The 15,494-nt window shown below is 36.9% G+C and overlaps 1 protein-coding gene across 18 annotated transcripts in view; it reads right to left on the bottom strand.

Moving 5' to 3' along the window:
• The window catches only part of SIPA1L1 (signal induced proliferation associated 1 like 1), a 219,345-nt gene that overhangs the window by 45,764 nt on the left and 158,087 nt on the right, over positions 1-15,494 (bottom strand). For all 18 annotated transcript variants that reach the window (XM_054197962.1, XM_054197973.1, XM_054197972.1 and 15 more), the window contains 4 exons: positions 12,684-12,858; positions 5,363-5,466; positions 4,634-4,791; positions 473-1,049 (listed from right to left, as the gene is read on the bottom strand). In XM_054197962.1, coding sequence (XP_054053937.1) covers positions 473-1,049; positions 4,634-4,791; positions 5,363-5,466; positions 12,684-12,858 — 1,014 coding nt within the window. The remainder of the gene's footprint in view (positions 1-472; positions 1,050-4,633; positions 4,792-5,362; positions 5,467-12,683; positions 12,859-15,494) is intronic.

Raw genomic sequence — 15,494 nt, 5'->3', positions numbered from 1 at the left:
TTTTATCACATGCATTCTGAGAATATCTGAAGGTTGCAATAGTGATTGGGACTGCACCCTGCTGGCAATGTAATAAGTCAGTCTCAAGGATATTACAGCTTCATTTGAAACAAGATACAACAAGCCTATAAAACAGAGAAGGAAAGGAAAACAAGGAAAAGAAATAAGGCAACACGTCTGTACTTATTGTGTGGGAGTAATTTATGCATCTGAAGGCCCTGCTTTTTTTTGGTTTTAATATATTGAGACATTTTTGACACACACACACACCAAACTGAGGTTTGTTGGTATCTGATAAAAGTGAAAGCAATATTGCATTTGAGAAATAAAAAGCAGGGAAGTATAGATTTCATGATAAACAATTAGAACAGATTTAGGGATCCCAAACATTACTCAAATTGAAGCCTTACTCTGCCATGGGGTGAGAGGAGAAAGCAAAGAAGGGGAACCAAACAAGAGAATACATTCTAACCTCCAGCCTTTTGACGATCTCTTTGATATCATCAATGTTGCTGATGAAGCTCTCCAAAGAAACACATTCACCTCTTTCATAGAATATTTTGATATTTGTGTCCGTTGAAGTCCACCCTATCACATCTCGACAGGAGCAATTGAACACCACGCTTTTCGTGTCGTGTTCAATGAGGACTACAAACTCATTAGAGATGCCTAGGAGACAGTCTATTTCCATACCCTTGCTGTAGTCTTTTGCATGGACACTCCATACAATAGCACCAGAACTATAGATCTCTGCTCCTGGATAAGGCTTGGACTTTTCTTTCTTTTTCGAAGCAAGTGAGATGAAGGGGAACTTGCCAGAAGGGTCAATAGGTGTGTTGGTGACATTCTTCTCTGCCAAGTCTTTCAAGTACTCTTGACGGGTCCTGGTGGCCATCGCACGGAACTTTTCTGATTTATGAGCAGCATTCTCTGCATTAATGACTTTGGCTAGTAAGAAGTCCCTGAACACATTCGATTTAGGAAACGTGACACCTTTTGGAATAGGTGGTCCAAAGGATGGTACATCTCTGGATCTTGTTACAGCAACACTAAGACACAAAAGAAAAAGGAAGAAGCAGAGTGTTCCACTGTATGCAAATTCACCGGGTTTTGAATACAGAAAACACATTTCCTGTTTTCCTTAAGCCCTCATTTTTTCTCTCCTTTTCTCAGCAATATGCCTGTACTTATATTTTATTCTTGTTGGTGTGGAGATTATGCCCCCCTTACCACTTATTTTTGCATCTAGGCATTTCTGAGCCATTCACAGTACCACAGCTTAAAGAGAACTTCAAGTGCAAAATTGTGCTCTTTTGATAAACTAATCACTCACGTATGGCAGTTCTGAATTTTGTTTTCACTACAAACAGAAAATTTCTAATACATACTATTACAAAGGCTATCTTATAATTTAGCTACCTAAAGCTGAAAGGCTCATCTGAAAGCAATGTAAGTGTAAAAATCAATACCAGAAATATAGATAAAATGGAAGCATTAAAAAGATAAAGGCAATAAAGTCGTCTCACAATGCCAGTTTCACCGAGAGAATCATCTTCTGGTGACTGAATGCATATATACATGACACTACTAATCATGTTTTAAATTTCTGGACTGAAAACTGCAGTAGCTGATATGGCAAGCTAGTGATACAAGCAGACTCCAAAAACACTTGAACTAAGAAATTTCTTAGAAGTTTGGAGACATATATTATTAATAGATGCTTCCTTTTTCAACTCTTCCTTTTACTTCCTGTACAAAGTGATGGACTGACAAAAAGACTGCCTTAGGCAATGCCGATGAGGTTAACTATTCTCCCTGGTCAATTCTCTTTTGATACAGAGCGGATGAGAGTTGTTTGGCATCACTGAAGATTTGCCATTCCAGTCCAGTATCATTCACTTAGCAGTCCATCCTAAGAAGAGACTGACCGCTGTACTTCAACAATTTTGAGACAAGAAATGCTCAACAATTTTGAGACAAGAAACGCTCCAACAGTTTGAATATGATTTGCTACGTAGCTATAACTGAATCTGAAAAAGCATTAACTATTTTTGGCCAAAATATCACGGTAATGGAGTTTCATAAAGAAAAACAGGATGGAACTTGAGCACACTAGAAATGTATGTGGTGTTTCATTTGAAAGACTGGTGGGTATTATTTTCACACTTTGTTCTAACTTATCTGAATCCTTAAACATAATCAGAGAAACGCACCCAAAAATCAACAACTGAGATTGCAGAAATACTAGTAAAGGGTTCATTTTGGGGGTGTGGGGGGCACACAGAAACACCAAAAATAAAAATTAAGTTACACAATCTTTAACCCTATTTTCTGTTTTTGGGTGGTGGGGTGTTTTATTTGTTTGGTTTTGTTGGTTTTGGTTTTTCTAATTATGTTTTCTGGCAACTAATACTGAAAGATGTCATCAACTGTTATATTTGCTTCAAATATATCGAAAAGTATACAACAGGGGGTGCTCATGATGCAACCATCTGACTCCTGATCATCTTCAGTGGCCCTAAAGGGTCTATTGTTAAGAGACAGAAGCCTCAGCGTTAAACACAATTACTGGATGTAATGAAAAACTACCAGTGACATTTTGTTTGATTAGGTTTTCAATATCATGAATCACAGGCATAAGAATTTAATCTTTAACATATGCAGGAGAAGTTTTAAAAAGTGAATGATGCTGACAGAGAAGCCAGGCTTTTGAAATATTGTTTATCTTAGTTGAGAGGGAGAATCACTGGCCAAGACAGTGCTTGATTTTATTCCTTTTATGTAGTTTTTAATATAAATTCCAGTACATTTTTATGCTATACGGCTTCCTGTTTTGTCTAGAATTATGAATCTATGAAAGTGTTCCAAATAATTCAGCAAAAAGAGGTCAAATTTACTTTGAAAAGTTTCCTAGAAAAACTTTTCATAATGGAATTCTATAAATTTAAATCAAGTGTTTGCACTGAGAGGATAAGAAAAGAAAGGATTTTAATCTTAAAGACAGTATACAGAACATACAATGCTCTGGCGGTCTCCTGTATCAAAATGAACACCGACACTCACAGGTTTTTCTCATACCCGCTCACCCTCCCCTTAAAGTTTAAGCCTATAGCATCGCTAAAGCTAAAATTCTGAAATTTTATTCACTAATAGCAACCAGTAAGGTTCCAGCCCTTGTGGTTGTGAAGACTTGAAAAATGAAAGCAATTCAGTAGGCTGAAGGTCCAAAATAGAATCCTGAGATATTTAAATTTATTACAGTATAGCAAGTATAAATCTTTCCCATGCCTTTTAAAAGGAAGAAATGGAAAATATGCAGTCGTATTATTTAAAATAATAACCACAAGCAGATCTTTATCTGTGTTTGTAATACCCAAGACAAATGGAAAATGCATCTGTAGCCCTTGTGGATGTATTTCCTACTTTCCCTTTACTTCAAAATCAGTTTCCATACAGAGTAAGAGTCTAAAATTTAAGAACAGGCTACGTCTACAAAAATTACGCAGCAGTGGAATTTGTCAATAAGCTGCCTTAAAATGGGCATCAACATGAACATGTCTGCTCCAGGAGAGTTTAATGCACGTACAAAGTTCAGCATCAGTTCCAGAAGTGCCACGTGAGCTTTACCAAAAACTTAAGGTGAGCAGAAAGCCTTTAAACTATACTTACTTGAAAAACTTGAATATACCACCTCAGACAGTGCAGTCTCAGCTCTTCCTCTAAATAAGCACTTGACTGAATGAAACACTTAGGTGAACGTTTGTCTTTCAGTAAAGACAAGTAAATTCTAAGGCTACCTCATTTTCAAGATAAATACTCTAAATCAATTACTCTGACACCTCATATTTTAAATAAAGAAGCTTTAGAAAAGATTGCTGATATCAGTCAATATCTAAAAATAAAAATACAGTAAGAGTTCAGGACATAACAAAGGTAAGAAGTTTTACTGATCATAAAAAGAAGGGTAACTCAAAAACTTTATTTCTATATGCTTTCAATTTGGTTTTAAAAATATGTTAAATAGGAATCTCATCTTGCAATTCTTTATTATAGTTACTATCCATTACCATTTTCTATTTTAATCATATTGACTTTAAGGTCACACCAAGTTGGTTTTTTTGTTGCATAATGCTCTGGAATTTCTTTGTTGGAATGAAATGAGATATGAAATGAAGGCAAAATATTTCCTAGATCTTAGCTTCTCTCTGAAAGGTTAGTCATACTTTTTTACTGTCTTAATTTCAAAAATGGAATATAAGCCCAGATGCAAAAAAAAAAAAAGAGTGAATTATTAAGAATCAAATTAGAAATATTCTTCTAGCATACTCTTAATGAAGAGAATAGAAAGGAAATGAAAATGGCATTTTAAAACCACTCCCAAATGCTTGATTCTATATGTACATATACGTGTGTGTGTGGACACACATACTGCCAGGACTAATTTCCTCATTGGGTGTGTTTCTTTTACATACTCATATGCGTCTACTTTTTAAAAAGGTTTCTGAATTCACATGACCCAAAATCTCCTCGACACCTATCTTTCGTTATGTTTCCCTACTGAGAATTTAAAAGAAGAATGACACCTCCCTTTGCACTCAAACTCCATGTTTTCAGTGAAACTAGGGATAGCTACCTGTAACAAACGCTGTCAGTACAGGGACCATGCACTCTTACAATGACAAAGACGTGCTGGAAGTGGGATCGAATGTTCTTTGGGCTGAATGGTTGTGCTCCAGGCTCCTGGAAAACTATTGTCACAATATCATTTCCAATATGCCGTTTTCTCAGAAGCTTTAACAGAAAAAGAGATTCATAGGTTAAAACACAGCCTTTTCACAATTTTCAGTTATTTATTTGTCATTATTATAAATTACTCTTGTTCATTTTTTTTATTCCAAATCCTTCAAGCTGGAAACTGAATCAGTTGAAGATTTATATGACAAGTACCGGAATGTCAGTTATTCACCTAATAAATTTCAGGCTGAATTTAATCCTTAAAGTGCAACAGATTTTGCTGCAGAAGGTTGAAAAATCACATCAAACGCACTATGATCCTGTTGACATAAGACATGAACTCCTATTTATGTAACACAGACGTATTACTGACATTATTGCACAGTATTCACATTAAACACTTTAAAAATCAGAAGTATCAAAAGAGAAACTAGCCCTCTCTGTGTCAGGAAGATGAGCAAATCAGATCATTGTAGGTACATCACAGGCAGATTTTTCTCCATAGGACTGTCTTCTATTTAATTATTTCTTCACTAGTAACAAATAAAAGTTGTCCTACATTTTTAAAAGTTCAGCTATTTTTGAGATGGAGGAAAAATTAATTTTAAGTAGGCATGGTCCACCTTACCTGTTGCTTGTTGTTTGGAGTATATGGCAACATAGTGGAAACGTGGAACATAATTTCATAGTCCTTGTACGTTGTGTACAGAGAGTGAGTACCCGTTGAATCAGCTTCAGTTAAAAAAAAAAGAAAAAACAAAAGCATCGTTGAAAATAAAAGTTTTAAAACAAATTTTCGTTATTATCAAAGAAAATCATCAGGCAAGACAAGAATTCCTACTCATCCTTGATCCTAGCTGAAATGTCAGCAAGTAAAAACTTACCTGGAGTTCATTCACCTGCCAAAGCAAACAACATATATAGATGGCATATATAATTTTGCGTACTTTTCCCAATGACGAACTTGTTAGGAATAGGGAATTTATACCAGAAAACCCTGAAGAAAGCCTATTTAAGCATGAAAAGTGGTAACAAAGTCTGAAGTAATTTTCAGACACCACCCAATATCTCAGGCTAACCGGAATGAAACTGAACCGGAAGGAATGTGAAAAGGACTTCAGAAAGGAAGGAAGGCAGATACTGCAAATGAATACCATGCATAATTAAGTATCAATGGACACATAACCCACAATATATATGAAAGAACAGAATAGCTTCTTTTAAACATAAATATCAGGACTCTAAATTAACTGTAACAAAGTCAGATAAAACCTTCACTTAAACAGGTGCTTTATGGATAGGTGCAGTCAAAAACCCGAAGAGGATGGTGGCATGCTTACAGCTGAGGATGGAAAAAGCCCACAACAATGACATTATGATGCTAGTATATTAATCAAAGGTACTCTCACCTGTTTTGGGTTCTGGCCACCCTATTTTAAAAGTTATAGAAGAAAGAGAAGGGATCCAGAAACAGGCCACAAAAATAATTATACGTGGATGGAGAGACTTCCATGTGGAGAGAAAATGATAAAAACTAGGATTATGAAGTTTAGAAAGAAAAAAAGAAGAGGGGATATTATTAAAGTGTTGGATGAAGACAACACTTGATTACAGACAAATTGGGAACTTCTGTTTTTACTTTTTTTCTCTCTCTCTCAAAAAAAAAAAAAGAGACCTTGAAAAATGTTCCATTAATTTAAGTAGTAATGCATTTAAAGCTGAAATAGCGAATATATTCTATTAAATATAACTGCTGTCCACAGTGCAAAAAGCCCGGTTTCAAACAGAATTTTAAAAATAACAAAATTTATATATGGAAAAAAGCATCCTGGTTATTTGAAGTTATATAAACATGCTACTATATTATATAATCCAGCTATTTATAGCAATATATTTTAAAAAGCTGTTAAATACTACACCTTGGCATTTTTTATTAGCAGAGAGATCCTGTTACTAAGGAGATAATAGCTTAGAGATTCATGAGGCATTTACAATAACATAAACACACAATTTATTTACTCAGATTTTGGGTATTAGCTTTGACAAGAAGTTTTCATTTTCTGTCAAATTCAGAATCATTGAATTGAGGTAGCTTTGCTGTAAATGAAAAACCACAACACCATCCACAAAATGAAATGGAAAGTTTCCTACATTACAGCTGAATAGAGATTTTGCATTTCCAAATCATCTATATAAAACAGAATGGGAATAAGGTGGGGGGCAGGGAGATTCCTAGAGTTTTGTAAGAAAAAAAAAAATTCAGTTAATGTTTCAAGGAGACTGGGCTCTCTTTTCTAGCACTCGACATTGCCCTTATGAAAAACTAGCTAACTACTAAATATTTTCCTTTTAAAGCTAATTACAACAGCGCGACAGCTGAAAGGGAATAATTTCATCTTGCACTCTACTGTCTGTCTGATCATTCCAACGCACACTGAAGGAGGCAGATGCACCTGGAAGTCCCCTAAACATCAACAAACTGGCTTTTTTGGGTCTAACTAAATATGGTAATTTGTACATCATCTTTCATCAATAGAGCATACAAAAATATTACAAAGAACTGGAAAGGGGGAGCAGGTGCAAAAAATAAAGGGAAGTGGGTAAGAAGACAGACAGGGGAAGGAAGGCCCCAAAAGAGGGGAAGGGGGCCAAATGGGGTTGGGGGGGAAGAGGAAAAGAATAAAGCAATTCTGACAAATAATATGCCAAAACAACACCTATGCATTTAAGCCAAACTTTCAGCTTTCCTGGACAGACTTCATTTCAGGCAGAAAGAGCTCTTTCTCAGAACAGCACTGGTTCTGCAGACTAAGTAATAAGGCTACAATCCAAGTGACACATTTAATGGTTCCAACTATTTACAAGTACTTCACAGGTTAAATACCTGTTATTCAAATTCAACTACAAAGAGAAGCCTGTAACCATTACGGAGTGCGTATCTTTCTCATCATTCAGATTTCTTTGTTCTTACAAGTCCAGAATACTTTTTCTGAAGTACAACACAATAATTACAGGTGTTTGCTTTAAATCAAATCACTGCCATTGCAGTAAAAGCCAAGACTGTGCACTGGAGTAGTATCCATCATTTCAAGGTCAGAACTGTAAACTAGCACTGCAATCTACTTTGACTTGCTTGTATTTAATGGAGGCCTGAGGGAGCTACAAATTCATTAGCACCTTTTCACACTGAAGACATCCCCGCCTCCCCCCATCAGCTTATGGCATACCTATGGATGCTGCCTTCTCAGTCTTGTCCCATTACTGGACTTTGTTACTTTGCTGAGGACTTGTCTGATCTTCTTTTCCTTCCATCCTTATTCACCTTTAAAAATCCACCTTATTCTTCTCTCCTTCCAATGTTTCTCAGTTATCTTCACAAGGCCTGTCTTAACAGACTCCCATTTAAGTGTTTTTTCCAACACCAACAGCACTCAAAACTGTGACCAACGCCAACAGCGTACTGCTGATAAATTGACCTCACTGAAGCCACAGGACTTCAGTGTCAGCCTGCTTCTATGGCAGCTTTTAAAACCTCTGCACTAGAAAACTGTATAAAAAGCAGTACGAGTAGAAAATCTAACTCACTGTTTCAAAGGGGAAGAAATAAATGATAAAATAAACAATACTAATGAGGCAGGAGAAGGAACAGCCATTGCTAAAAATTGCAGCAGTGCTCGCAATTAAAGGCACGAGAAGAAGTTGTTTCAGAGCTTAATGTTGTTCCCATCTACCTTGGCTGTTAAAATGCCCTGCCTTATTTCTAGTTTCTCCTAGTTATTGGCCCAAATTCAGCACCTGTCAAACCTGCTCTCCTTTCTGTTATACACACGGATTACGCCAAGCACTCATGTTCAACTTCTGTAGTACCCAAGTTCTTTTACGACACTATTTCCTAAGGACAGAATCCTTTATTTCTGCTTCTTAAGCAATCAAGGAACCTCTGACCTTCTTTGGCCACTGGTGTCCCTGCCAAGTGTTTGAGACCCAGCAGCTTCCACGTAGTTGAAAAGATGTTAAATAGTACAAGTTAAGAAGGTAATCGATCTGTATTATTTCATTAGAAACGTTGGGGTTTACTGAAAACCCCTAAATGAAAAGTCAATTTGAAGTCCATTAATTCCCTAAATTTTTAATCTATATATCTTCTGTGCTGTTTTTATGTTCTTTGCATGTCTTAACCAAATGTCATGCAGTATAAACATCTAATACAGAAACCTACCATTATTAGCTAAGTTTATAATCTCATCAAATAGATAGTTCATAAACTCCTACAACTCCCATTAATCAATCTCCTTCATTTCCTGCGCCAACCACTCTGTGGACACACGTGCCAGGTTACCAGGCCTAGCATTACCCAGCTGATCCCATTTACCAATCTAAAATATTGAGAAACAAGACTAAATGAGGGAGAGAGAAATAGAGCATGCATTACAATTAGAAAATAAAGTAAAATGACTGAAGTTATAATTTGAAAGATTACTGTGATGTTTATTACTTTAAAGTGATGCCCATAAACTTCCTAGCAACCGTAGGATAGATGACATTTTCAAGGTCTGTTTCCTATCCAAAGTCTGCAGGCTGCCAGGAGATAGACTGCTTCCCCTCTGGTAATTCTAGAAATACACAAACAAACTTTAAAAGTAGCAGCTCTTTTCCACAGTGGCGCTGGCAAAGATCCAAAGCTAAAGCCCTTGAAGGATCCAATATACTTAAATAGGCTTTCAGTTAATAGGATGCATGAGATTCCTCTTTTTAAAAACTGGCTCTGTTACGGATACTTACCAATTAGGCCCCTAATTCTAAAAATTTCTAAGAACAACAACTGTTCTGAAACTGCATTTTGCTAGAGTAACTTTACTTTTCTAACTTTGCATAAATTAAGAACATCTTGTGAAAATTTCCAGAGTACATACACAAATCAGCTTTCCTCCACACTGAGAAAATCTTCCATCGTGTGTTACATCACGCATCTGCTTTTCATAAGTTGCAAAGTATTGCCAAAGGTACAGGAACGAGCAAAATAGCCTACATAGCTCTGACCTTTCTTGCAAGTTAATGAATAGACATTTGTTTTTAAGAGCATCTTTGCAATCAACTGTACTGACATTAAACAGAATTTTTATGCAGGAAAATTTCCCAAGTAATGAGACCACACGAACTATTTCATGACAGTGACCTCTAGCAACAGAAGAGCAGAGAGCTGGAAAAGGGAGAAGCTCACTTCCTAGCTGTAGACCTAGCTGTTTCAACAAAACCCTATAAACCTAATTCATGGTAAAAACCACAACCTCCTCCCTTTGCAGGCCTTTTTGTGTTAGGGCCAAGGCAGAAAGGACTGACTGATTACTTCGGGTAGCTATTGAAGATGTACCACCTGTCTGTATTCTACCGTTCACATATTCCCCATAACAAAGATGCAGCCCTTGCAGCCATCTCTGGTCTGGCATTTTGCCCACCTCAAGGTGGCTTTTTTTTTTTTTTTTGCCATTTCCTATGCAGAATATGCAATAAGGGTTTCTGAATGTAGCTATCCAAAGAGCTTAGTGTTGTACCCCCAAAACAACACGTTCTCTTCCACCACTTCCAGTCTGTGCTTTGCGTACTGGCAGAAAGGAAAACATAGCACCATCAAGCTATATTATAAAAGTTTGTTGCCATTGTTCACATTTGCTGCTGTCAAAACCTGCTTGTTAAAGAACTCATTTATGCTGTGTAGCCACGTGTTTCCTCAGTGAGCCTGCAGACAACATAACCCAAAAAACTTCAGACAATGTAGGAGTTCCTAAACAGTTCCAACTGATGAGGTCCCAGGCATGTGAGACTGTAAACCTTGAATGAAAGAAAATGTAGGAAACCCTTTGTGAAAGAAGCAGTTTCCACTCAGAGCATTCCCCCTTCCTCTTGTAAAGCTTCTCTATTTTTTGTATTTTTAAATACAGAATGGAGCTGGTAGGTCTACTGGGCAATGTGAAAGACACATCAGCTCTCAACATGGAGTAGAAAACCTTCATTACCAGAAGACAACTCTTAAAACCAAGAGAGATTCAGGCAATTAAAAATTTACATACGTGTCCATTCAAAAGCTGCTACATTGATAGTACATAAAATCAAAACCTGACAAAATTCTCTCCCTCAGTCAGAAGCAACAAGAAGGAACTCAAACATTACTGGAAAATTCTGCTCTTTAAAAGAAAATTTCAAATGAGCTTAAGACACAGTTACAGCTTTCATCGGCATATCTGAGCAGATGAGTCAACTCTTAATCATACAGCATTTACATGTACTAGAAACCAGCGTGTGTGGACTGACACCAAAAGAGGTTTTTTTTTCAGATGTCTTAAATACCTAAACCAGAAGAAAGGGAACAGAGGATTTTACTTTAACTACTGAAAGTAAACAGGAGGTCAAAATATAAAACCAGAGGCTATGAAATAACAAATACTTTATCTGTTTTCCATACACATTTGATTTTTGACCTAGCTTATTTTTACAACTGATAAAATAATGCTTTGGAGCTGCAGAAAAGGAAAACCCAGCCTGACAATTTGTGTAATTCCAGTACAGGCAAGGAAATGCTACAGCAAGAAACTGCCTGCATCTCATCTGGAATCATGTATATAATCCTAGCTACTAAAATTAAGGAGACTGAATTCAAACTCGGACGAGTGCATAGGAAGGTTACCAGGTAATACTGCGGGGGGAGAGCGGGAGCAGAGAAATCCACGTCTCCCATACCAATAAGAGAGACTTGGCTTATTAAGGGTAACATCAGAGGAGACACAACTGCTGTGTGTGCATGCACTCAAGGGAATAACCACAACAGAGAGAATATAAGTATTGCAACTAAAAGAAAGCTGTCTCAATGGTAAATGTGTGTGAAATAGGTATTCATTTAGGTTTAAAACCACAGGAAGTTTTATGACCCTCTAAGGAGTCATGATTAGGCTGATCAAGACAGCCTGAGGAGATGGCAACGTGATCCCTGTGAGAATCAGGACACAAGGCAGAATGGCAGAGCACTAAAGCACAGCAAGTTACTGTACTTGTGATAGGAGATTCATGACAAGAGCACAGTTTTTGCTGCACTGAAGCAGATGAATGCTTTTCAGCTTTCATGAATCGACTCCTTATTTAATTTCCTTCGCTGCAAGTGGGCAAAATAACAAAAGATTTCCATAGGAATTGGTTAGTTCCAATACTCAAAGAAAAGGCCAAAATTTTCCTCTGAGTATTTTTAAACAGATTTACAAATTGAATATAGCATGCACTAGCTGACAAACAGGTATTTCACAAGCTTGAGTCCAAAAGTAGGGAATTTCTTTTATAGATACTGTCATCCAAGATCATCTTTTCCACTGGATTTTTTTTGCAATATGTTTTACTGTTAAAGCTGATAATATAGCTGCCAAAACCAGTTTAATTTCCATAACTCAAAAGAAAAATCACCGAGGGAGGAATACATTTGATAGCAGGAGTAAGACAAAACTGCCTAGAAGAAAAACTACGTGCAAGAGATACAGCAGAAAAGCAACTGATCAACTTGTCAAGGTGGAGTTACATAGATGGGTTCTCAAAACTTTTCTTGAGGCTGCCTATCAGCATATCATTAAAAAAAATTATGGCATACCAACTGCATTGATTACTCTCATTAAACAACACCCTCATGATGGATTTGCAATGCTGATAATGATTCCATAGTTACTGGTTTCTTATTGCAGCTTTGGTGATAATTTCCTAACAAATTAGTACAAAAATTCAGTAAGTATCAGGGTTGAAAGACCAAATGGGTATGGGTCAAATTACATACTTGCTCTGCTTTCACTTCCAATATTGAGCAACTGCCTTCCTATAGCAAAGTGGTGATTTTTAAGACCTCTCTACAAAATGTCAGTTAGCAACCATATGATGCATTTTGTTCACTTATGGGAAAACAAATGAAAAAGCCTTACTCTTTGTATCCAGCTGAGCACGATACTTTTCAAATCCCTTGAGTCGAACCCGTTCTCCCAAGAGCTGAAGAAACTCCTCAAAGGCTGGACCTGCTGATTCATTATTATACATTTCCTCTTCTGTGCTTTGCCCAGCTTTGCAGTACATGATACCCACCTTAAGCTGGTAACTTAACTGCAAAGGGAAAAAGATGAAAATGTTATATGTACACCAAGTGATGCAGCAACTTATTTATTGAATTCACTTCAGAGTTTTTATTAAACCCATAATTCACAAAGCAAAAACCCCACCTAATTACCAGTCTAATTTAAAATGTTAGTCTAGTTCCAAATACTCTCATTGTTTTACACCGTAATTGCCTCGATGATGGCATATTTAATCTGAAGATGTCAAAATGCTTCCTGAATTGAAACAAACATTAGTGTGCCTTATTTTCAGGAGGACAACACTGCAGCAGGCAAATGATGAACGTCTTACACTGAGCCACGTGACAAGTGTTGGCTGAGAAACATCAGGAACTCAACTCTCAGGCTGGTTCCATGGTTACTATCCTATACTAAACCTTCCATGCAGAAGGATAGGGCACAGCATGTGCTCATTTCCATAGTAAGTGACAAAACTAACATTCCCTCACTTCAAAAAGAAGATAAAAATTATTCACCTATCAGTGCATTCATCTGTTAGCAATGTTGGAAGAGTCCATGGCATTCAGTTGGCCTTCTCTGACTTAAAAATGCAGTAAACGAAGAAAACAGCTAAATTGACAAAACCTGGGAATACTTTGAAGATACTATATACCACCATAGACTTTCAAACATATTTGTGCTTTTTGGTTTCATTTTTCCTCTAATTTGGTGTTTGACGTTCCTAAAACAGCAGAAACTGTAGATTTCAATAAAGTAATTTTTTACACAACCATAATTGTGATTCTTCAGAGCAAACTATTCGCGCCAATTCCAAATTGATGCACACACAAAAGGACCACATCTGTGCCCTTTATGTCTAGACGGCAGAAGTTACAGAAGGGAAGAAAGCAGCCATTTACTGCCATCTCCAAAACCAATTTCATAGGCAGGAACTCTGACTGTCAGAGTGCAAAGGAGAGCCTTGGAGTTTATGCATGTAATTCATCTAGTAAAAATGCATACTTATTGCAGGGTAAATAATCTTCCCTCCCATGCATGAATTTCTGCAGAGGCTCCATTTTAAATAAATATCAAGCAGATCCGACAAAGCAAAATCACAAGAAAATCTATCAAAACTGGCATGAGATGTACAAGTTTGAGCTACAGTTTATCGGGAAGTGAAAACAGTTATTTGCAAAGGCACTGGAAACAGAGTGATCTGAATATACTCTGATTTGCTCTCAAAGCTTCTGTCACAGGCTGTGACACAAAAAGTTTTGAAAGTTGCTGGAATGACACACTTAATTAAACTGAAATGCATTAACTTCAACTTATTATATTTACAGTGAGATAATATAAAAGCCCTTAAAAGTGGTCCTACTCTGTCACTAGGACCACTTTTGGAACTTTACTGTATTTTTGCAGCTTTACTGTATTTTTCTTTTACTACCAAGGATCAGTGACGCAAGGGATAAAGTATTAGTAGTAGGAAAATAAAGAGGGAAAAAAGAAGGGTAAAGATCAACCTGGCTTGATTACTCACACTGAAGAAGTTAAGCACATGTAATGATTCACAGTTCTAGGTTGTGTCTTTTTTACCCTCCAGAACGTCCCCCATTTTATCATCTGACACAACTACCTGACTTGCATCTTCTAAATACGTCCAAATTTCTTATGATAAAATATCGTATCTACAGCGTAGAATCACAGAATGGTTTGGGTTGGAAGGAACCTTAAAGATCGTCTAGTTCCAACCCCCCTGCCATGGGCAGGCACACCTCCCACTAGACCAGGCTGCTCAAAGCCCCATCCAGCCTGGCCTTGAACACTTCCAGGGATGGGGCATCTACAACTTCCCTGGGCAACCTGTGCCAGTGCCTCACCGCCCTCACAGTAAAGAATTTCTTCCTAATATCTAACCTAAATCTTCCCTCTTTCAGTTTAAAACTGTTACCCCTCAATCCTATCGCTACACTCCCTCATAAAGAGTTCCCTCCCCATCTTTCCTGTAGGCCCCCCTTAAGTACTGAAAGGCTGCTATAAGGTCTCCCCAGAGCCTTCTCTTCTCCAGGCTGAACAACCCAAACTCTCCCAGACTGTCCTCATCTCAATATATTTCTTATCAAAAAGAAACATTCACAGGCCAACTTCCAAAATTGCAACTGAAAGGAATAATACTGATTAAAAAAAATTATCAATTTTTTGCCTTGAAGTCATGTTTCTATTTCCTTTTCTCTCATTGTTAACTATTTTAAATGCTTTCTGTGTAACTATAAAGGAAATATGCTCTTTCAGCACTACAGACCCAACCAAAAATATTCACCTTGAAGAATGAACACTGCATAATTTGAGCACCAAGATATTAAGACTTGAAGCAAAGACATTTATTGTTAAAACAAATACCAAGCACATGCAAATTAATGTTACAATTTTATTATTATGATTATTTATTTCAACTCCCTATTCACTAAAAAAAAAAAACCAAAGTTCAAAACAACCGTCAGTGTACACAATGCTCAAAACAATCCCGACACAGATGGATGGCACATGCTTTTTTTTTTTTGTGGTGATATATTCTGCATGATAACTGTTTAATTAAGATTTAAATTTTTTCTGGAATCACAGGAGCTACATGGGATTTGCAGGTACATTTTTACGATCTCTGCTTAGCTAGCAAACTACATG

The sequence above is a fragment of the Rissa tridactyla genome, chromosome 4, assembly GCF_028500815.1.
Source record: "Rissa tridactyla isolate bRisTri1 chromosome 4, bRisTri1.patW.cur.20221130, whole genome shotgun sequence".
In the NCBI taxonomy this organism is placed as follows: Eukaryota; Metazoa; Chordata; class Aves; order Charadriiformes; family Laridae; genus Rissa; species Rissa tridactyla.
The sequence above is the reverse complement of the archived record's forward strand: the minus strand, read 5'-3'. Positions and strand labels throughout refer to the sequence as shown.